The sequence below is a fragment of the Lissotriton vulgaris genome, chromosome 3_1 (assembly GCF_964263255.1).
Source record: "Lissotriton vulgaris chromosome 3_1, aLisVul1.2, whole genome shotgun sequence".
In the NCBI taxonomy this organism is placed as follows: domain Eukaryota; kingdom Metazoa; phylum Chordata; class Amphibia; order Caudata; family Salamandridae; genus Lissotriton; species Lissotriton vulgaris.
This window is the reverse complement of record NC_141689.1, coordinates 552163774-552188967: the sequence shown is the minus strand read 5'-3', so window position 1 is coordinate 552188967 and position 25194 is coordinate 552163774. Positions and strand designations below refer to the sequence as shown.

Genomic DNA, 25194 nt, shown 5'->3' with positions numbered 1-25194 from the left:
AGCTAAAAGGTTTGGCCCCTTGTAAAGTGCATGCATGCAAGACATATGTTGGCACCACAATCTCGCACTGCTGCCCTCAGATGGGAACATCCCTCATGGTGCATTCACACAGACATAGGCAGCACTAAGCACTCACAACTTTCAACCTATAGACCATTTACCCTACACTCACAAAGAAATGTTAATCCTGCATTCACACAGGCATATTCCTCATAATGCACTCACAAAACATCTTGCCTATTCTGCACTCACAAAAGCACACTGCTCACATACAGATACACCGCTCAATAGGAAGGAGAAAAGCTTGGACAGATAGGCATTGGAGAAACAGATTAATTATTTGGTGCATTAGTCCACAAGTGTATTTCAAAGCTCTTAAAGCAAGCTGCACTGAAGCCTGAATTTCAACTGAGGCTATCTAACCTCCAATCAGTCACACTTGGATCAGCACTGCAGAATAGGTGAGTCTGATCTTTGTGTTTTTTTTTGCGAGGAAGAATCTAGGCATCAAAAAAACAAAATCCCATTGTCTTCTAAAAAAGAAGGAGGTGGTTTACCTTGTTGTACAAGCATATGCTAAAACAACTTTAAACAAGCATTGAAAATGCAATAGGTCTCGCCCTCGTTTAAGTTAAATCAATTCTGTTTGTAATTAGGTGGCTTTTTAGCTTTGATTAGTGTTTTTCAAACTTTCATGTACATAACATGCATATGTATGCATATATGTATATGTATGCATACATTTATATTTGTATTTACATAGATATGCAGACGTATATATATATATATAAATGTGCATATATATATATATATATATATATATATATATATATATATATATATATACACACACACATATATATATGTGTGCGCGTAGAGAGGTAGAGAGGTAGCGGTAGAGAGGTAAGTGTAGTAGAGAGAGAGGTAGAGAGTGGAGAGTGAGTAGTAGAGAGTGAGTAGTAGAATGTGTAGAGTAGTAGAGAGTGAGTAGTAGAGAGTAGTAGAGAGTGAGTAGTAGAGAGAGTAGTAGAGTGAGTAGTAGAGCGTGAGTAGTAGAGTGAGTAGTAGAGTGAGTAGTAGAGTGAGTAGTAGAGTGAGTAGTAGAGTGAGTAGTAGAGAGTAGAGAGTAGTAGAGAGTGAGTAGAGTAGAGAGTAGTAGATAGTGAGTAGTAGAGAGTGAGTAGTACAGAGCGAGTAGCACAGAGTTAAATTAACGCATTCAAATATCATACATAGGATATGAAAAGAGCTAGGGATGCAACAGGATTGGGGTATACTATATTCTTTTAGTTACCAAACATCATTTGCAAGCTAGATTTAGGTATTAGAAGCAGCATAATGAAAAGATGGTTTTGATTTATTGATGTAATTAACGTAAATTATAGGGGGACTAATGGAAGACAAAGTAAAAGTACTGAGGTAAGGGTCCAGAAGAAGTGTCAAGAGAGTAATTGGTACATATGACTGTGACACAGTAAAGCCGCACTGTTAATCTAACAATCCCTTTGATATTAAAGCATCAACATATAATAAATATGCAAAACGTTAATCTCACTGTACAAATAGGCAAGTTAACAGACATACCTTTCAGTGCATCTTTATAAATGGTGAGAAACAGTCTAAAGATGTCTTTGGGAAGGGTGTCTTCATTAGGCAAACGCAGCATGAGAATGACAATTTCTGCCTGACCTACTCCATGTAATCCATTGGTAGAGAAGAACCAGCATTTTTCTGATGAATCTTAAAAGTAGTGCAAAAAGATTAATATTCTACATTAATATAGTGATACAATAAAAACATTTACCTCATTTATTTTTTTGTAAAAACATCATACTGAAATTGTACTCACTTGTGCATGAATTTTTCACAGGTATGCCCGATTCACAAGAGACATTTTAAAAGTCAAAAATTAGGTACCACAGAATTAGTCATCCACTTAAAGTATATTTCACAACTATGTCAAGGATTTCTAATGCAATTGTACATTTCCTTGAGTAGTCCAAACTGAATTCTCATCAACTGGAGATTTCAACATGCAGAAACCTGATCAAAATGTATTTTTGTAGCGTTAACTTTGTAATGTTTCTCTGGAGTGTTAATTCTCATCTGTGTTGAAAAACCCTTCCCATAAACTCCAAAAGTATATGGAAAGACATTTACTCTTGCCTCTGACCAAAATAACGTAAACGTCGTCGACGGAAAAACCATATTCGCCAATGTTGTCGAAGCTGTTGCTGTCGTGGACGGTGGACTCCTTGACGGGAGGTGGATCGTCGCCGACGGTGGCAGAATCGACGGCAAGCGCCCCGGCGACGACGAGGTAGGCGTCAACGTGAAATGGGTAGTCGTCGTTGGTATCGTGAAGGCAACGAACCAGGCAAAGATATCGTCAACGGTGCCATCATCGGCGTAGCGATCTTCGACGACGGGATGTTCTTCGTCGATGAAGAGGATGCACTCACCGGTTCAGGAGACTCAGAATGAGTTTTTTGTTGTTTTGAGGCAGTTGACAAAAACCCAAGGAGGCTAGATCGATCCATAGAAATATCAATTATTTTGGACGCAGCCCTTTCTCCTTCCAGCATTCCATACTCATGGGTCAAAGGTATAGTGAAGTCTGCCATAAGGTACATGGTGTCGCTCTGAGATCAAGTGCGACAATTGACACAGGTGAATGCATGGATACTTTTAGTATCCATATGTGTGGTGTCTATTTAGGCCTTATAAGTAGTAATCTTCCTGTTTCTCTCACAGTAATAGGAACAATTCTACAGTAAACAGGTGATTATTGTCTGTTGAGGCTGTTCCACGGAATATTGTCTTTCAAGCATATCTTATGGGTAGAAAGGCGATAAATCCATCTTTGTTCTTTCTGTAGTAGTTGTTGCTGGATGTTGGGCATGTTGGGGTCTAGAGCCTCTATGATGACCCAGCGCATGTCGTTGGTCGTGTGTCCTGTCTCCAAAAAAATGATTGGTAATTTTGAAGGTGTTTCTCTTGCATCTTATGGTGCTCCGATGTTCACAAATTCTGGTCTTTACTTTCCTGTTTGTCATCCCAATATAGGTGAGATTGCAGGGGCACACAATGAGGTATATTGCATGTGCAGTATTGCAATTAGTATGTTGTCGCAGTTCCCATGTCTTGCCGGGTTCCAGTTGGAGATTTTTAGTGGTTTCAGTTAGGTGGCATACACTGCAGTTGCCACCGGCGAAATGGCCGGTGACATTGGGAAGCCCCCAAGCATTGAGGACGGTGTTCCCTTGCTTTCACTCTTGGATCGGTCTGGTAGAAACAAGTGGTACGTTATTGGTAAAAATGTACTTGGTCTCGAAATGGTGTACATAGGGGCCAGCTACACTGGGGGGAAGACGCTCCCCATCGAAGTGCCGTATTTCTGGAGGTACAGTTGGCCTTAGAATTCAAAGAAATTGTCCTTTAGCGCAAGGTTTGCGCATTCCGAGATGAATCTCTTGGAGGTCTGGTATTGCCAGTCCATTGTGTCCAGTGGCAACTCCAAGACTCTGAGGGTGTTGTCTTGTGGGAGACTTGTATAGAGGCTTTCCACATCAAGGCTTACTAGGAATGACGTCTCTGGGTTGTAAGTCATGTTGTTCAGTAGTCTGAGGAGGTCCTTTGTGTCCTGTAGGTAGTTGTTAGTGGCTGGACCATGGGTTGGAGAAAGAAGTAACAGTATCGGGACAGAGGCTGAAGCTGAAGTAGGGAGCCAATGCATACACCTGTGCCAATTGTCGTACTTGATCTATCAGAGCGACACCATGTACCTTATGGCAGACTTCACTATACCTTTGACCCATGAGTATGGAATTCTCTCTAAACATTTCCTTGGTAATGCATATGTTGATCCTATTGAGAAGCCTATACACGCACTCCCATATAGGGCATATCTCGTTGCCCTATTACATTGAGCATCTCGATTCAAGACCCCTCTCTCAGATGGCCGCCAAATTGGACGCCCCATCTCGTCTTCCACACCGGTAACTATCAGCACTCACACACGAGCATGCGCACCGATACTGAATGCCGAGTCACGGAACAACCTGGACATGCACTCTCGCACGTTCTGGGTCTGGTCCGCACCCTACCTAAACTGGTTTCCCACCGAGACCCAGCACCAGCCGGGACCACGGGGACCTATTCAGGTTTACATTGGACGACTAGTCTAATTCAAGTAAGACTACGCGTGCTCCAATGGTGCTAATCAACAGAACCCATTCAGTTTTCCGGGCTCATCACGGCACTCTTTTGATTTACAGATCGGATTCGTGAAAAAGCTCCCTAACCCCCAGAGCCTCGATATCTGCCTATTTTCTAAAAACATTTTAACTATGATATTAACTACACTTGTGCATGTTTTTTAACCTTCTCGCTTCCAATGTGGTAAAGTTTTTTTCACTTACCATCCAATTTAGGAGCACTTTTGCCATCTTAAATTGCTTACAATCTGCATGAATATTGGCGCACTTCGTGCTTTATACCACTAGGCACTATCCAGAGTGGCCCAATAAGCGCCACAGCGCCACATTAAGGACAGCTCTTAGACTGCACAGGGTGCCAGCGCCATCATCCACAGGGCTACGTGGGCCAGGCACCGCCACTGTTGCAGTCTCTGTCCAGCGCCATGTAACGCGCACCGTTTACCTAACTGTCCATCGCCAACAGGTGCTACAGGCACAGAATTTCCTGCATGTTGCCACTAGCATGGGCCACATAGCTAATCACTGTAGTAGTCACACAGACAATGACTACATTTATAAAACTGTCCAACAAACAAGACGAGCCTCTTTGCAGCCAAAAAGGGTGATATGTGACCCTCCCATTAATCATCCACCCAAAATGCTTTGCCAATGTGAGTGCAGGACAATGGCAGAGGAGAAAAGGCCAGAAGAGAACACAAAAGAAAGATTGTTCTCATACCGAGCATTCAAGGGAGCACCATTTCACTTGCCATACTTGGAAATAGTAATAGGACTGCAGTGTCACGTTCTGCAGTATAATAAATCATAGAGGCGGGAAGAGATCTGCAGTGTTCAAGAGGAGCAATACAATTGTTTTACTCTTGGTGTGGAGGGGACAAGGGGATTTATTCAGTGAGAGGCGCTCCTGGCACTCTAATAAATAACAGAGCAATATCAATCAGAATAAATTCGGTTTAAATTAAATTAGCCTGAATGTTACATATTTCAATTACTCAGTGAAATAATGCCCTATTCATCTATGACACATGGTGTTGCTACAAGAAATGCACCAACTGTAGTAGGCTGTTTATTTGAACAAAATACGAAATGTTTCAAACCCATGTTTACACCTAGAAATAAAATGTGTGGTAAAACTAATTGTTACTGGTATAGAAGTATATAAGGATGTTCCATAGGCTGCCTAAAATCATGGGATATAACTATTCCTCTGAATTCACTCACGCAGATGGTGTTTAAAAAACGTTTGATAGTCCTAGTGCAGCTCTAACCTGGAAATTAATGCAGACATGGATAGTTCCCAGAAACAGTCTGCAGCCACAATAGCAGCACCTGCCCAACTCCAAGACATGCTTGGGAGCCTGAGATGTCAAGATATGAGACCCCCATCGTGTTCGCATTAAGAGTTTTGTTCATCAATAACTTGTTTCTCTTGTCAGCACTTAGAAAGCATCCAGAAGTCACTAACTCTGCCTGGCCACGACCCACATTAACAGAGTGAACTATACCAGCATCCGAACAAAAACGGAGTCGATAGAGATACAGGGTTCCGTTCTCCATAAGGTGAACTGATCAGATATCTATAGATGCCTGGAGCACAGCCTTTTCAGATGTCAAAACACAACAGCTAAAAAACCTGTAGGACTGTTTAATAATCAGCACACTGAATGACATCTGAAGTAGGACTGATACCAGAAAGGCAAATACTAAGCTTACTCCCCCATTAACTTCTATACATTATGATCTTGACTTCTCAAAGGGAATGGACCTCACGTAATGGAAACGACTGAACTGCAGGACAAACTTTTTAACAGAGGGACACAATAATCAAAGGCACTGCAAAAGTACTCTGGTAGAAAAGAATCTGAAGTAGAAAAGACGAAGATAATAACTTCACTGCTCCACACGCCTTCGCGTTTCCTGAAAACTCGTACAGAGTTCAGACACACCAAAGATTGGAACCCCTAGCAAAGCATCGGCTGAATAATGATTTCCCCTCACATTCCACAAACAGATTAAGAAAAACGTAATTTCACTACAGATAATGAGCAAAAGAAAAGCGGGTAATTTGCACAAAGATCCCCACTACAATTATCTGACAAATTCCTTTCAAGAAACTGGACACTTCATGACTCGAAAAACGGAGAAGGAACACCTGAAGTAAAAAGTAGTGAAATAAGAAAAATACATTTCAGAAGGCCATTTAAAATAACTCTGAAAGTGTTGATAAAATACATGGAAATAAATGAAAAACTTTACCAATAAAACAAAACAACCAAAAGTTAATGCTTAACCTGAGCGTCTGGACTCGAAGACAAACCGATTTTTTTCATATATAAGAGGAATTGTTCTGTCATTTATATTTATCATGCCAAAGGGAGCCTACGACAATCAGCCAAGTGATGGAAGATCTCCTCAGAAGAGTACATACCAAGTCTCTTTTACCTATTTGACATGTTCTGTCATATGCACAAGTCCAGAGTCTCCCTCGACATTGGCAGGAGACTGTTTCTCTAAAAACTTTGAATAGTGCCAAGTCAGAAATTGCAGGAACTCAGGAACGAAACTTCCCCAAGTGATGAGATGCAAGCATTGTGAGGATCAAAATCAAGAATTGCTTGCTGTGTGTGATTCACTGCACAATGCCTGTTGTAAATGACATGTAAAAGAGAAAGGAACGTTTTTCAACCCCCTGGTGTAACATTTAAGAGGATGAGCTCATGTAATTGTGCTATTTTTAGCTTGCATAGTAAAAATAATGGGCGAGACTGGTCAAATAGTGAATATTTCAAAAATGTTTAAGGCAATTTCAAACAATGGCTTAAGGAAGCCCTTTGCAAAAAAAACAATTGATGGAGGGAATGCTGGACAATGCAAACATTCACCCCAGTTACAAGGATCTGGGTTTAATCCATCAATATTTTTCTCACCACACCACCCCAGTTTGGACCCAGCCATATGCAAATCAGTCTTGGCCCTGTTCCTTGTGGGAACAGTTCAGCCGAACTGCCAAGCCAGGTCCTCCCTGGACCGGAAAAACGCATCCTGGGACCGGTTTAAGAGCATTATCCTTCATCAGCCAGGCTAGCTTGAATCCAGTGGTGTAGTGAGCACAACCCATTTAGGGCGACATATGCAAAAGAAAACATTGATGGACGAAATGCTGGTCAATGCAAACATTCACCCCCAGTCACAAGGATCTGGGTTTAATCCATCATTTGTTTGCTCACCACATCACCCCAGTTTGGACCCAGCCATATGCAAATCAGCCGTGACCCTGTTCCTTGTGGGAACAGTCCAGCCCAAACTGCCAAGTGAGCGCAGGGTCAAGACTCAATTGCATATGGCTGGGTCCAAACTGGAATGGCATGGTGAGCAAAATAACGATGGATTTAGGCCCAGATCTCTGTAATGGGGTGAATGTAAGACATTGTTCTACATTCTGTCCATCAATTGTTCTTTTTGCATTTGTCACCCCGAGTGGGACGGGTATGCCCAGACCCCGTGGGTCCCGTGCTCTCCATGCCACTGGAGTCAAGCTATGGCCCAAGCGTGGCCCAGTGGTTAGAGGCGGCAGACCCGGAAGCTGAGATCGGCCGTGGACCAGGGTTCGATTCCCCGCCTCGGCGGGTCTCGGGCTCAAAATTCCACGGTGTCGACAATTTTCGCTCCGGTGCCTACTCGACTCACGGGGTCACACTCTGCGACTCTGGGCAATAGCTTGCTTAATCTCCACGACGGCCCCTCGCGGCGGGATGCCTGGCTTTCACCTTGTGGATACCCGGCCGGGGTATCTCACAGGGGAATACCAGGACGGGTTCCCTAAGCAAGCGCCTTGAGACCCCTGGGTTAAAGTGTTGCGCTATATAAATCGAAACACATTTACATTTACATATCCTGGCTGATGAAGGCTGAAAGCCAGAAACCGGTCCTAGGATGCTTGTTTCCAGTCCAGGGAGTACCTGGCCTGGCAGTTCGGGCTGGACTGTTCCCAAAATTAGCTGAGAAGCACGCGTAAATTACACTTTCATCCTTTTTGGAAAACTACAATTTCTTCATCCCTCACAGACAGGGTTTAGACCACAACAAGGTACAGAAACTGCACTCGTAACAGTGGTGGAAGAATTAAGGCAAATTTTGGATGGAGTGGGCTGCGCTGCTCTTATATTACTACATATTACTCGATCTCAGCGCAGCCTTTGACACGGTGAACCACCATCTTCTAATCCAAAGACTTAGGAAGGCAGGAGTTGCAGGAACAGCGCTAAAATGGATACAGTCCTTTTTAGAGGACAGATCGTTTGCGGTTTTCGAAGAAGAAATCACCTCAAAGCGAATGCCCCTTAGATGTGGGGTTCCCCAGGGATCTTTTGTGAGCCCCACTCTATTCAATGGCTAAAGGCATTTCCTGGCGGAAGTAGTAACACCTTTTGACATTCAAATCATCACCTACGCTGATGATACCCAGTTGGTGGTTTCGTTTAATCAACAGGATATTTCAGGCTCAGGGCTAGCCTTATGCCTTGAAAAGCTGTCGAGTTGGATGGACAGCTTCTGCCTAAAACTTAATGGAGCTAAGACTGAACTGATGCTCTTGGGTAACTCGACCTCGTTGAGCATGGGCTCATTCTGGCCTAGCTGTCTAGGGACACCACCTGTCCCAAAAAACTAATAAAGAGTCTGGGTGTATGGCTGGACCGCAATCTTGATTTTAAAGAGCAAGCACGTAAGGTTGCAGCCTGCTGCTTTGAGATTTTAAGAATGCTAAGAAAGAGCCTTCCCTTGTTACCCTTCACCGCGAAAAGACTGCTGGTCCAAGCACTGATTTTGCCACACCTGGACTATGCCAATGCATTATATTTGGGAGCCCCACTCACCACTACCAAAAAACTGCAGGTAGTGCAAAACTGTGCAGTTCGCCTGTCAGCTAATCCTGGGCTTTCATCGCTTGACTGGCTACCTATCCAAGAGAGAATCCAGTTCAAGGCTTTGTGCATCACACATAACATCCTCTCAGGTAAAGGCACACCCAGCATCAGCTCCATTATTCAACCTTATCGCTCTATAAGGTCTTTAAGGTCAGATAATAAACAGTTGGCGGTAGTTCCAAAAATAAGAAAAACACGAAGCGGAGGCCGTGGCTTTTCGTACAATGCAGCTAAACTATGGAATCTTCTGCCTCTTGGTATCCGTCTCGAGCCTAACTACCTGACCTTACGAAAGCAACTAAAAACTTAGCTGTTCCCCTATACTCTGCCCGTGGTTGAAGCTGCACCACTACTAGCGCTGGGATGCCCCTGGGTAGCTATGAGCCCTAGAAATGCCTCTTCATTCATTCATTTTGCGCAGGGTCAAGACTGATTTGCATATGGCTGTGTCCAAACTGGAATGGCATGGTGAGCAAAAAAACGATGGATTTAGGCCCAGATCTCTGTACTGGGGTGTATGTATGACTTTGTTCTATATTCTGTCCATCAATTATTCTATTTGCATTAAGAAAGAACTAAGCATAAGATACAGCTCTCACAACTAAGTCTATGTCGATATTAGTATCTGGAGTTCTCCACTTTAACTGAGAGTCAATAACTTTTCGCAGCTGGAGGTAGTTGAAAGTAAGATATAACTTTCATAAGAGAGCTTTTCTGTATAAACCAAGTTAGAAATACATTTAATTAAATAAGGAGCTTGATTTCAAAGCACCAACAATGCAGATGGAAGCTAAAATTCCCTGTTGTAATTTTATTTTTTAAACTTAGTTTTATTGCGTTTCTCATAAAACATAAAAACAAAACAAGCAGTGCAAAACACAGTACAGACCAATGGGAGCACTGCTCCCTCATGTCAATCAACAAAGCAAATTAATAATATGCAGGTCATAGGAGGCATAAAACATACATTTAGAATAGTAGAATGATGTGTCAAAGACAATACCCAATTAATTGGAGAAAACATAAGGGCATAAATTCACACTTGGCCATCACATTCTTCACAAGGCATTAAAGTCTGAACAAGCCCTTCCCAAAGTTGGTGTCAGTGTCTTCATTAAAGTTATTAAGAACCAGCCCCCAGGTCATGATCTCATCCTGGTCTTTCTTACCAGTACAGACGAGGTGCATATGGGCCTCTTCCACTACACCCCATTCGCACAGGTCCCTAGGCCATGAGATTAACCATGAGATTAACTGTTGAAGTCGGTCGTGTTCACCTTGACGGACAGTACCCCGCAGGTACATTCAAAATTCCCCTTGAAGTGGGAAGCTGAAGAGGTTAAATATTTGGGCATTTGGATTTGTAGATCTCTCCAAGAGATCTGGAACCTGAATTTCGGTCGAGCTATGACATGGCGGGAGATCAAAGTGAAGATGTGGACACGGCTACCTCTGTCGCTTACAGGGAGGGTTGCCTTGGCAAAAATGATAGTATTGCTTAAGTTCCTTTACCTTTTTGTAAATATCCCAATCCCACTCACGTCACATTTTTTTACCACGCTGAAATCACAGCTTGTCACTCCGGCCTGGGCAGGCACGGATCGCCTGGGACACACTAACATTGCCCTTGAAGAGGGGAGGATTGGAGGACCCAGACATGCACCTCTATGCGCTATATGCTTGGGCTCAATTTCTCCACTTTTGGATTCATCCAACCCTGTTCCAGACACACATGGCCGTGGAGATGGACGCTGTGGCACCGGTTCCGCTGCAGGTGGAGGTGTGCATGAAGGCGAAACACCCTAGAGGAGACGTGGACACTGCGGATACTCTAGGCTGGGTGTTGGATGAATTGCGGAAGAGGGCAGGTGTTCCACTGATGAACGCTCCTTCATTGTCTTTGGCTCACAACCCTCTGCTACCATGCATTGCAGGGGGCATCGGGCACTCATTGCAGCAAAAGCTGGCACTTCAGACATTCGCAGATCCTTTCCCGAATGATGAATTCCTCCCCTCACCTGAGGTCGCTGAAGGCTGGGAAGCACCTTTCTCAGAGCTATTTCTTTATCACAAACTAAAATCGGCATGCCGAGAGATGGGCAGCGACTTCCCAGGTGCTCCCCCGACCTTTCTTGCACTTGAGAACATTGTGAGTTCCCCATCCCCTAAGAAACTGGTAACTCGATTATATAAACAGATGCAGCGAGGTATACCCGTGCCCAACTGACGGCACTGCAAAGGTGGAATGAGGAGTTGCCTGCCGTACTCACAGAGGACCAGTGGGACTTCTGCTGCGGACAGCTCACTGAACTTTCCCCCAATTACAAATTGCGCCTAATTAATTTCAAATACTTAGACAGGATGTATCGAACACCGATCAGTCTTCACAGAATGAGGATCCGAGAGGGGGATGGTTGTTGGAGGTGCGGTTATTCCCCCGCAACATTCCTGCATATGACATGGTCCTGCACTAAACTGGAGGACTACTGGTCCTCGATCTTTCCAGCTGTAAACCAAATTGTGGGGCGCACCGATGTCCCGTCTCCTGAGTTATGCATTCTGGGTTGTGGGTTGTGTGGCATATGTTAAAGACACGCCACCCAAATTCAGGAAATTGCATGCACTGCTACTACTGTATGCCAAAAGGAGGGTAGCAATACATTGGGGGAGGCGTAAGGTGCCCACGATAAAGGGATGGACTGCGGATGTTACCCATGGGCATACACAATTGGGTATTTTTTGGGAGCTGATGCCATCCGCCTCCAGACCGCGAGTCATCTGGGAACCGTTTACACAGTGGATGAGCAGACAACAGTGTGACAGAGGGGTAGGTTATGATGAATGATACTCATGACAGATATTGGACACTTTACCTAATGTGTATAATGCGATGATTTTATCATCCATTTGTTGTATGTGATGGGGAGGTCTTGGGAATTTGTCGAGATGGGGAGAAGGGCATTGTGTGCCTCTTCTGAATAAGGATCTGCTTGGTATCACAGACTGTTGACTTGTGGCCTTGACGCCAATGTACTTATTCACCTGTATGTATTTCATGTACTGACAAAGGGGACAAGCTGCTACCTATTATTTTAGTCCTTCGTTAAATGTACTGTGTTTTTTTTTTTTTTAAAACACTTGATTTTATGTGAAATGTAGTGACTGACAGAAGTTGTTAATGCAATGTTTACTGCATGATGTTTGAAAATGCTAATAAACAGAATTAAAAAAAAAACCATGAGATTAACTGTGGTAGCCTGTTGCCTATCCATTTGATCCGTTGTTATTTAACTACGGATCAGAGCCGGAGATGGTGGCTAAAGCTACTCTTACTTACTGTTGGAGTCATAATTTCATCATGACCAACAACCAATCCAGTCATTAGTCGGCAAGGAACAAGCAACTAATAGACTTTAATGGGCTAATAAAGTCCTAGGGATATTAAAATACGTCCAAGGTGTCCCAGCTTTAAACAGTAAACAAACAAAAAAGGATTTTAATCCAAAAAAATTCTATGCATAAAAAGCGTACTATGTTTGAAGGTGTAGCAGACTGTTGTAACACTACCACAGCATGCACCCTCTGCAGTGTGATTAACTCAGATCACACCCCAACCACCATTACAAGATTAAGTCATTTTTACACGAAAGATAGTTGCCTAACTGGGGGGCGTGGCTACGCTGAGCAGCGAGATGGCCGCACACTAAAGCGGCTCCACCGGCCGAGCTCAAAAATACGGTACAATCCGTCCATTAGGCAAGAACCCATGGTCTACATCCAGTGATACGAGCAGCAAATAAGATTGGGCAATCACCACTGAAATAAGAAGGTGCCGCGCGGATCTGGAGCGGACTCCTAACTGGTGAACAGCCCGCGCTTCTTTGCGGGCTAGTCACAAGGTTGCAAATCAGAAGCCAGGGGCAGGAGTTGGCGCCCACCCGGCGGGGGAGGTGTGGACAGCCGGGAGAAGCCGTCGGTGACAGCCGTTACGGAGCGGCAGTCACAAGTTCAGTCAGCGCATTTTATGCAGACGCGCTACTGTAATACAACCTGTGCAGCTAGTACAAGCGGACCGCTGATCCTCGGGCTTGACAAGCCAGCCAGCGCGCAGCCATAGACGATAACTGCAAGCCTGTAAGGGGGGGAGCACACATATGCTGGAGCTTGCGGCTTGGGGACGCAGCGGCAAGGAGGCGAAGAAAACTGGGGTAGGCGGTGCATAGGCCTAACAACGCGAGTAAGAGCGGGTCGCAGGAGCAGAGGACCCGAGGTTGGTGGATCCGCCATTTTGTTAGCGGCAGCAGCGCAGAAGTCCGAGATTAGCAGAGCTTAGCGCGGGGCCAAGGCCTGGTGAAGCATAGTGCAGAACGACCGATGGCAAGCCATATAGCCCGCCACTGACACGAAGAGTTGCTGTGACAGTACATTAAGTACAGAACTGTTGCAAGGCCTGGGAGGTGGATGAGACCGGGCAACTAACAGCAGGTAGCGGCTGGCTGCGTGGCGCCCACAAGCACTCCAGGACCACACCTGCCACAATTGGTAAAGGAGAGTGGATACAGTTGGGGGCGCAGGACTGTGTGGAAGATTGTGGTGTAGATAGGCCGCAACTGGTTAAGGACATCAACGCCATACAATTAAGGGCGCCGTTGGCAAGACCGCAAGGCGCTCTGCCGCGTAGACATTGAGACACCACCCACACATAGCACTGATAACTACAGTAAGAATGGGGAAACCAGATACGTGGTAGCCCCGGCTTAACTTTGATAAAAAAAATAAGTAAATCATCGGAGGGAGATACCATCACACAAGATCATGCAGAGGAGGCACCCACATGACAAAAACCCGATGAGGACTTTCGCGCCATGTTCAAAGAGCTCAAAACCAGTCTACAGGGGATAGACTCAAAAATGGACACGCTCAATGAGCGCATGGACAGAATAATGCAGAGAGTTGAAAAACAAGAGGGACGCCTGGATACACTGGAAACGAGAGTAACGGAGACTGAGGACAATCAGACGGAAAGGAGCACTAAAATGCTGAAAATGGATGAAGTGTTCAACGTCATAAAACAGAAGAACGAGGATTTAGAAGCCAGATCGTGAAGGAATAACATAAGAATTACAGGAGTTCCAGAATCAACGGATATTCAAAATATGGAGTAATATATAGAAAATATGATGAATGAGCTATTTGGGCCTGACCTGTCCAAAATGTTCCTAATTGAGCGAGCACATCTCATGCTAGGCCCTAGGCCACCACGGGGGCCAATGGCACGACCAATATTGGCGCGGGTATTAAACTATAGAGATCGGGACAGGATCTTAACGCTGACCAGGGAGAAAGGTTCCCTCAACTATCAAGGAAACCACATTTCAATGTATCCCGATTTCCCATTGCAAATGCAAGCTGCTCAAAGGGAATTCCTACCAGCCAAAAAAATACGGCAACAACTTGGAACCAAATATGCACTAATTTACCTTGCTAAGCTCAAAATCCAAGGACATGGTCGACCCACTTTCTTCACAGACGCAAAAGCCGCATTGAATTATGCTAAACAGATGGCAAAGGATCAAAAACAACAGAAGACGACAACAGAAGGACAGGCAGAGACCAATTTAAGTGATAATGACTGAACCAAGAGAGAACTGGCGTGCCGGTCCTGCAGACAAGTGCCATGTTCAGTTTTGTTGTACACAAGGCAGTTAAGAGTTATTGCAAAAGATGCTGTATCAGACTCTTAACAGGCCGGATGCGGATATCACGGAAGCTGTTGGCCTTTCAGTTAATCGAATTGAGGTACAGAGACATATGGGACTATGGATCACGGTCACACGTTGAGGGCTTGGCCACCTTGCTGAACACGCAGGGGTGTTTGCCGGCGGCCCCACATACCCTCATGGGATGAATCCCGTATATTTTTGAATTTGGTTGTAGTTAATGGGGTATTTGAAGGGAAGTACACAGCCTGATTGGGGGGTTGGTGTGGGAGGGGGGAATGTTTTGTTATGAAGAAAAACCAGACCCTGTACAAATAGGTAGGTACCGGGAGAAGATGTCACGCACTTCAGTCCATATACATACACGAGAAGTGGGAGATGGTAGGTTGTCCGGATGTGCTATTACACAGCAGATACACTACTCCATATCAAATATATGGCCGATCACTTTGTATACTTAACATATGTTGCATAGCAATGCCATGAATACACTGACATGCCTTACTTGGAACGTGAGGGGGCTCAATGATCGAAGCAAGACCAGATTGACTCACTCTTATCTCACCAGACACACGGTAGACATATGTCTACTACAAGTAACACATTTGACAAATGCATCAGCTGGAATGCTTAAAAATAACAGATGGGGGAGATTTTCGACGCTGGTTATTCAAACTATTCCCGAGGGGTAGCGGTACTAATACGGAAAGGCCTCCAGTGGAAGACACACGACACAATAAGAGACAGGGACGGGAGGTACATCCTGATACAGGGAGAGCTATACAACAGTCCATTGGTAATAGTAAATACATATGGCCCAAACTCAGACAGTCCCACTTTTTTTCAACTGATATGGGGTGAGCTACAGGTGATGGGGAATGCGTCAATTTTATGGGGCGGGGATTTTAATGTGGTCATTTCAACAGTGGCAGACAGGGTGTACCCCGGGAACACAACCCGAAAACAGTGGCAGTGTTGAAAGATGTCATAGAGGACCACCAGCTAGTAGACTCCTGGAGAGTATTACACCCCAATGTCAGGGAAGGTACCTGTGTAACACACTATAGGAACGCGTGGTCGAGACTAGATTACTGGCTTTCATCTAAAGATTTGCATGCCTGGGTAGCAGCAGCAACTCACCATCCACGTACATTCTCAGATCATTAGTACAACTAAAGCTACACATAATTTAACCATACATCCAACCGTTTAGCTGGAGATTTCCTTCAAGTGACCTACTAGATCAGGTGTTCCGGGAAGAGTTACGAACTAAGATAATAGACTATTTCATATTAAATGAAGGCATGGTGGATTCACCGGGAACACTCTGGGAAGCATTTAAGGTGGTAACAAGAGGGGAATGCATAGCACTGAAGACAGGTGCTTAAAGACATACGTAATACCATCAACAGATTGGAACGAGAAATTAGAGATCTATAATAACAACATATCAACTCCTCCCCTACCACGATAGCACAGATCAGAACCAAACTGACAGAATTTCAAGATGAAGCAGAAAGGGAAACAAAATATATGCACAAATATGCACAGGCACATAAATACGGGGAGGGTGAGCAGCCAGGGAAAACACTAGCAGGTCTGCTCCGAGCACCAAGAGGCTCGACATACATAACCAAACTTCGATCTGAAAGGGGTAAACCTGCTCAGACTCCTTTCGATATACGATGCACGATGACAATTCTATCAAAAATTATATACATCACAAACGGATCCGCCGCAGTCTGACATAATTGAATACCTAGACACAGTAGTGTTAACGTGGTTGAATAGATGGCACCGTGAATATATGGAGCTATCATTTACTGCGGAAGACATTAGGCAAGTAATAAACAGAATGCCAGCAGATAAGGCCCCAGGTGCTGACGGACTGACTGCAGCATTTTACAAAGAATATGCAGACATACTAGCGCCTCGAATACTTCAGGTATACCAGGAAGCACAGGAAACAGGTTTTTTGCCCCAGACACTGCACGAGGCTAGCATAATAACTCTACTTAAAGCAGATAAAGACCCGACACACCCAGAATCGTACCGACCATTGTCCTTAATAAATCCAGATGCTAAGATTTATGCTAAATTATTAGCAAACAGGCTACCTATGCTCCCCATGATCGCACTTCCAGACCAATCAGGCTTTATACAAGGTCGTTCGACTGCGCAAAACCTCTGAACAATATTTGGTTTTCTATAATATTTGGCTCCACGGGTTCAAGCAGGGGCGGCACTGTTAGATGCCACTAAGGCATTTGATTCTTTAGAGTGTAAGTTTCTCTTCATGTTATTAACCCGCATGGGGCTAAGTCCAATTTTTATTAAACAAATTCAATTACTCTACACAACATCGACAGCAGGAGTCAGGGTTAATGATCAAATTTCAGAACCGATCACAATAACAAGAGGGACACAACAAGTCTGCCCTTTATCACTGCTTCTTTTTGCGATAGCCACCGAACCTCTGGCAGCCATGCTCCACCAACATCATACACAGCACAGTATAGGGTTTACATCTAGGGGTCTACTTATATCAATGTACGCAGACAATATGACCATTTATTTGATAAATCCTAAAGATAATTTTGCCATAGTGATAAGAGAATTGATTCGCTATGGGGGGGCTTACGGGAATTCAGATAAATTGGGCTAAGTCAACGATGCTACCACTCACGGATACCACCGCTCAATTTGACACAGAATTCCCTATACAATGGGCCACAGACACGATCAGGTATTTGGTAATATGGATAAGTAGGAATATGCAGGAACTGTGGTTGAGTAATAGACTGGCTAGACAGCAAAATACAGCGATGGAAACAACTGCCATTATCCCCGATAGGGCGCATAGCAATAACAAAAATGGTAATACTCCCTAAACTACTATATTTATTCATAAACATTCCAATGCCCTTAAATGTACATTTTTTCATGAGGCTCCGTACTACTATACTGGAATTATTATGGGAAGGTAAACAAACTCGGGTCTCCTGGAAATTATTAACTCCACCATTTGCACAAGGGGTTTTAGGAGCGCCCGATTTTGAGTTATATACGTATTGCGCACAGGCACAGTTTCTGCATTACTGGCAACACCCCACACCATATCAACCTCATGTGGCAACAGAAATTGATAGGGCGGCCCCCCTCCCATTGAACACGGCACTCTATCAGCAGTACAAGCGACATAACCTAGAAATTTACACTATTGAAATACTGCGAAGGGCCTGGCAGGGGCTCGCAAAGAGGGCACACCAAAAAGTTTTATTTGCGCCATCTATGCCAATCGGCAGTAATCCACTTATTGCACCACTACTAGACAATGCTGCCAAGAGATGAGCGTCATTTCACGAGCTAGCGAAAGGGAGCGATTTGTTTCCAGATGGCACATTTCTAAAATTACAACGGATGTGCAAATCGGCAACACCTACAGCATCAGATATGCTGTTATAATACCAGATTAGAGCTGCATGCAGAGCTAGATATAAAGAATTTCCCCTACACAACATCATCAACCCCCGCAAACTGATAACGCGCCTCTACAGCATCACCCAGAGGGAATCCCTGATTACCATAACTCAATCCAAAAAGGACTGAGAGTCAGATGCTGATATCATTATTACAGACAAACAAAGGAAGTTCTGTTGTGCCCAGCTTGAACACCTCTCACCAAATTATAGGCTGAGGCCGATTCACTTTATTTATCTGCACAGATTGTACCGCACACCAACTCAGCTATACCGCATGGGATTACACCCAGACACACTCTGCAGGAGGTGTGGATCCCAAAGAGCCACATTCATTCACCTAGCCTGGGAATGCAGACTGATAGCACAGTTTTGGCTAGAAGTGTTTAGTTGCATTGGCAAAATGATTAGCAATACTCTGATCTGCACACCGCTGATAGCATTATTGGGATATGTGCTAGAGGTCCCAAAGGGTCAGAGAAAACTCACTGCAATCCTGTTACTCTTGGCAAAAAGACAGGTGGCAATACATTGGAAGAAGCAGACCGCTCCAACTATAGCAGAATGAGTGGATGCAGCCACATGCTGCAAAGATCAACTGTCAAATTATTGGGAGCTAATAAATACTAAGTCGGTCCAGGCCAAAAGACATATATGACTTGGTTGGGAACAGGTGGGCCGAATGTTCGTAATGATTAAGGTATGAACAGAAGCCAAAATAACGAGAAGGTGGATGTGCATTCGGGGACGGAGTCGGCCACACTGGACGGACGGGACACCGTTCACCAGGAAGTAAAGTACAGTACTCTGGACATTGTAACTGCAGATTAGGTAATACAATGGACCTATTTAAAGTGAAGTGAAGAAATGAACAAGTGAATGTTAGGATGATACAAAAGGGTGACCGTGGTTTCTTTGCTTTAAAGTTAAGTTGTTAATATGTATTATAGGTATAGACCTGTGTATTATATACACGTGAGATCTTTCTTAATTGATATCAACACTGGTGTACCAACCATTTATTAAGATCTGTGAATGTGTTAAACTCAATAAAAATAATAAAAAAATTAAATTAAAAAAAGATAGTTGCCTAACTGCTTTCAAGGCTGCCAGAAAGTCAATTACCTTGCATGAGATAAGATGCTCAAATCAAACTTTATTTCCTTCATTGTGATGAAACTATAGAACTTAATTTCCAATGTTTGCCCTTTTGTGTGCAAAACAGCATGTGTTAGTAAGTGAGGTGTCTGCAAATGTCCCTGAAATATAACAGGTGTAAACTTTCAATTCTTATTTCACACAATCACAACTTCCCTGTCACACGGTTCATGCTATACCAGTAAAAGTGTGCATTTGGATAACATAAATGTCAAAACTGTGCGAGATTGACTCCATGCATACTATCAGGAAATTTATCTTTGTCCTGCTAGCTCACAGAGCACCCTCTGCACCTCTAAACCTTACAAGGTACCAGAGGGTATGTGCAACCTCAGAACATGACAACCCTGACTCCCCAAGAAAGTCGTAGAAACAGATCAGCCCCTTTCATTAGAAACTTGTGCATGCCCAAAGGGAGACGCTGGAAATGTTCACATTGGCATTCCAGTCATTTGTTGAGCACTATGATTCTTGTGTAAAATATGTGTGCAGCAAGGATTAATAGAAGGAAACCGAACAAAGTAATCACCATTACTAGAATGGTAAAGAAGATAAACAATTCCACCACTGTGCTGTTATATTGATAATAACCATACACATATAATCATATCTATACTCCTACCTAGAGCTTCCTAACATACTGGGCTTAGGGGTACGAATCTCCCAGAATACTGTAGGGTGATCTAACTTCCCAGTTACCTGTGGGTATGTTTTTTCCGAAAGCATGTTCTTGTGCAGAGCAGGACATTGTCCATTTCAGGAAGATAAACAGGATTCATCTGGGCTGGAATTCTGCATAGGCCGATCTCAACAGTAACAGCGAAAGGCTCCTCAGCCTAAACAAAGAATTGGTGTAACTTATATAGTAAAGGTCACCCAAGTTGCTTCATGACAGCCAGTTGCTTCAGGGTCACAACAATTATTCGTTTTCCCTGAGCCAATTATTTTTCTTTCACTACAGCTGTCTGTATTACCGTCAGTATCTTTTCTGTAGGTGCAAAACGCACTTCTGCATTAATGTATAGATGCGATTTGTATGCAATTGGTACAGTGCCACCCTAATTGAATGTGACATAGGTGCAACTTGAGGTTCCCGCGATTACGTAGATCACCAAATTTGTGATGTTAACAAGTGTGAGTAAGCATTTTGAAGCTCTGCTTGTACTGAGCGCAAAATCTCAGTATGTTGTGGTGTCCAATGTGCGCTTGAAAAGTCTGGATGAATTAAATCATAAAACCGTTTTTGCATAATATGGTATATTCTGCCAAAATTGAGAAACTCCAATATTGATTGGACTTTTTTCAATGTGTTTTGTGGATGTAAAAGCACACACTTCTCTAGGAAATGGGTCGCTAGACTTTTGCCTTCACTTCAGAACGGGAGACTTAGGCAGGCAATTCTTAATTTTTTTATTTGAATTTGCAGCTCATTTGAGTATACCCTAGAATGATGCTGTCTACTCTGGCCAACTGTGTTGCTAAATCATCATCCGTCAAGTATATGCCATCAACATAGGACAATTCTTGGTCTTCAAAGTCTTGTAACAGTTCTGTTCCATGGGCTGAGAACAGCCTGGGGCTATTTTTATACCCTCGTGGCAATTGACAAAATTGTTTTTGAGAGCAGAGAGTGCTAAATGAAGACAGATACCCGTCTCAGATGCTATATTTTGGCAGAAAAACCAATTTGAGATGTCCGATGTGGTTTTATACTTTTTTCACACAATATTGTTCATTAGTGCTGCCCCATATGTGTTTTGTATTGCAAATGTGCGTGTAACACTGTTCAATTGTCTATAGTCCAAGCCTAAGCAATATGAATTATCTTGTTTCATTACTGGAAACAAAAGATTGTTCACTGGTGAGGTGCAACTTTCTAGTACACCCTGATATTCAAGTTTTGTGAGTATTTCTCTAAACTGATTTGCTTCATTTTTAATAGGATATTGTGGCTGTGCTTGTGGGTATGATGTGGTAAGGGGATCCTTCACCTCAACCTACGTAATTGCGGTAGAACGTCGGAGCTTGTTCTAGGGACCACTATTTGGCGTACGTGTGCATTTCTGATACTGAAACAAGATCAGAAAAAGCTGGTAATATTACTGTTTCTCCTGGTGGGAAATTTCTAACAAACTCAGGTGGCCAATCTTTTTCAGCCAAGAGAATCTCATAGCCAAATGGCAAGCACCCACAAAAGAGAACATTGAGAGTACCTGGTATCTCCCACTCTATCTAGAGTTGTAAATGATATAAATGACTGGGGTAACTTTGTCGAGTCTGGTGCTTCCACCTGAATATAGTCATTGGTTGCTACTACTGCCAGACACACCATAAGATTTTGCCGAACTATTGTGACTTCTACCGCACTGTCTAGCAGAGTCAGTGCTCACTCCCCGTTCAGAAGCAGAGTCCTCAATATTTGCGGCATGTTTAACTTTTATCCTAGCATGTGCTGTGGAAGTTTTCCTTCCTTTTTTATTATGTAGTCAGAAGAGTGTTGTGAGTACTTCTTCAGTTTCACATACTCCTCTGATTGTCATCCTCTCTCGGAGTGTTTTTGGGATGATTCCTGTAAGAAACGAGAGGGAAGTATGTCAGTATCCTGATACATATCAGGCTGTTTAATTGTATCACGGTTGCGCATGTTACAGTGCTTATCAGAGGAGTTCTGTTGAGGAGATCCACTCAGGGGTTTAGTCTTTTCTTTATTTTTCCTATTATTCCAGGGTTTTTTGTTAAAGACTCTGGTGCCACTTTAAGTTATCCTTTTCAGAATTACCCTTTAGCTGTGGCTTATTAGGTCCGGCTCCCAAATTATCTCAACCTATTAAGGAATGGGTTTCTGCAATAATCTTAGATAATTCGCGCTCTGGGTCTACCTGCGTGAGGCTCTGGAGTACTGCCAACGCTGCTGCTTCCCCCTTTATATTATTTAATATCATTACGGATACTGTAGAAAAATTACCCATTAATTTCATCCCCCAAACTCAGGGCAGGGGCTGGCCCATATTTATTTTGAATTTGTTTTAGCACCCCTGGCAAGACAGATAATGATGATGGACCATATGTTATGGTATAGACTGCAGCAAAGGCTGTACCCAAGTTGCGCAGTCTTCTATCAGAGGAACCATCCTTAATAGTAGGCACATTGTGAGGATTCAATGCTTTTCTTGGGGTCCCGTGTGTGAAAAGACTACTTCGTCTTTTGTGTAGCCCAGAACAGAATCTCATCCCGCCTGAAGGGAACTTGACCCAATATTGCATTAATTGTTACTGGACTGATTCCGGCATCGACAATTGTGGTTGAGCAGCTAAAACAGCCCTTGCTGGGTTTGGTCTTATGGTTCGCTTAATGAATTGTATTCCTCGTCGATATAATGTAACTATACCTGTGTGTTGTACATATAGCTCTGAAACCTTAAGGTTTCTTATAGCTGGATAAGGTGTGTAACTTTTTAGGACTGGCCATGTTGCTCTCTCATTACTGAAGGGACCTAGTCTGACATTTTCTTTTGGATGCAGTAGGGCGCCTTGGAATCAATTCACATGTTCCTGATATGATAATGGGATTTCTAAATCCTCATATAGTCTATAGCTGTTTGATACTTGTGCTTCAGTGTATGTGTGAAAATTCCCTGTGTTGGCATTTGCTGCCGGGAATGTGATACATGAATAGAGTGCCTCTGTTCTATATGCTTCATGGGCCTCTATGAAGATGGTAAAATACACACCTGTCAGGGTAAGCCTATGGTATAATAACAACTATGTTAAAGCATGTCTGCAATTTAGTGGCAAAGCCACTTGTGCTGGATTAGCCATGTGCAAATATGGAATTCAGAGTGGGTACTTCGATGATCATTAAAAGAGTCAAGCTTGAACAACTACAGTCAGAAATAGGAGTTCCCTACTTTGCTGAGGAAGATTGTTCCCAAACACCACGGATGTCCCTGATTATTTGGCGAGTAGGGTCTTTTGGCACACAAGGGAAAAACTACATTGGAGACCCATTAAAAAAGTACCAACTACAGGAGACCCACTTGGTAGGTAATACATGTCAAACACTCCACAGAGGGGGCTACAGGCTACTAGTCCATGCGGGGTTCACCTCTGGGTCTCGTGGCACCGGGATTCTGGTTAAGAGTCTAGCGCTGACACTTACAAAGACATGGGCCGACCCCCTGGGCCGCTTTGCACTAGTAGAGGCCGCCTGGGAGGGACAGCCCCTAAATATCATATCGGCATATCTCCCACCAACCCTAGGTAGGGATTCCCTCAGAGAGTTGGGAACCCGACTGTTAGGCCTCCGCGCCGGCACACTTCTTATCGGGGGCGATTTCAACATGACGATGGATGATGAAATGGACCGACATCCTAGGCGCAGCTCACACAGACAGGGCTCTGAACTGTCTGACTTAGCGCAGGCAATGGGGCTTGAGGGTATTTGGCGCACCCACAATCCCGCCACACCCTATTTCACACACTACTCTAACGTACACCACAGCATGTCCCGAATTGACTATTTCTTTTGCCCCACCACAGACAGAGGCTGCTTCACTCAACCGAAAGGTCTTCCCCGGGGCATCTCCGACCACTCCCCCCTTAGCGTGGACCTGACATACCACAGGCAGTACACCCAGGGTCCCATTATTATCAACCCCTGGCTCCTACAGATCCCGGACATTAAAGACAGCCTGATCGAGGGAACCGATTTCTATTTCGCGGACAACGTAGGCTCGGTGAGCTCAGCGGTCACGATCTGGGAGGCATATCTAGTGGTCATTAAAGGTGAGGTGTTAGCTCTTAAAATGGCTTATCTGCACAAACACGACTAACAGATCCAGCAGGCCGAATCTGACCTCCTTTGTCTCGAACGGTCCCACAACACCGCCCCCTCGGAAGAGACGGCTCGCCGTCTCCAAACCCAACAAGCTGTTTATCAAGAGCTGGCGCAGGAAAAGGCATAGGCTTGGTTACTCCATTCACGTCACTGTGTATACGAATTTGGAGACAGTGGGGGGAAAATGCTTGCATGGCTGGAGCGGCGTGACCAGGGGTCCAGATGGATGCCATCCAAAGTAAGACCAGATGGGTCCGTGACAGGGGATCCACAAGTAATAGCGGAGGCTTTTGCCGACCACTTGGAACTTATATACCCTGCTGGTGCGCGTTACACCTCGGAGGAGTCCAGACAACTTCTGGAGGAGATGCGCCTACCTACCCTCTCAGAGACCAAGCAAGAGACATTAGACGCCGACATCACAGATGACGAGCCAACTACGGCGCTCTTTGCAGTTAACTCCGGTAAAGCTATGGGCCCCAACGGAGTTCCCATTGAATTCCTGAAAGGCATGGCTCCAGGGATTGTCCCTCATCTAAAAAACATGTTTGAGGACAGCAGGGACAGTGGTTCCCTACCGCTCGACCTGAGACTAGCCTCCATTGCGGTCATCCTTAAGCCGAATAAACCACCCACTGACTGCGGTACATATAGGCCAATCTCTCTAATTAGGGCAGAGGCAAAGATCCTTGCAAAGCTTCTGGCTAATCGCCTCCTCCTCGTGCTTCCCTCCCTAATCCACGATGAACAATCGGGTTTCCTTCCGGGGCGCAACACGGCCCTCAATCTTCGGAGGGTCAATAATGTCCTAAGTCGACAGCCTATTATACAACAAGACGCCGCCATTCTGTCCCT

At 44.2% G+C, this 25194-nt stretch overlaps 1 protein-coding gene across 5 annotated transcripts in view; it reads right to left on the bottom strand.

Moving 5' to 3' along the window:
- Window positions 1–25194, bottom strand: part of ZFYVE16 (zinc finger FYVE-type containing 16) — a 743498-nt gene that overhangs the window by 323229 nt on the left and 395075 nt on the right. For all 5 annotated transcript variants that reach the window (XM_086960830.1, XM_086960829.1, XM_086960828.1 and 2 more), the window contains one exon: window positions 1585–1740. In XM_086960830.1, coding sequence (XP_086816956.1) covers window positions 1585–1740 — 156 coding nt within the window. The remainder of the gene's footprint in view (window positions 1–1584; window positions 1741–25194) is intronic.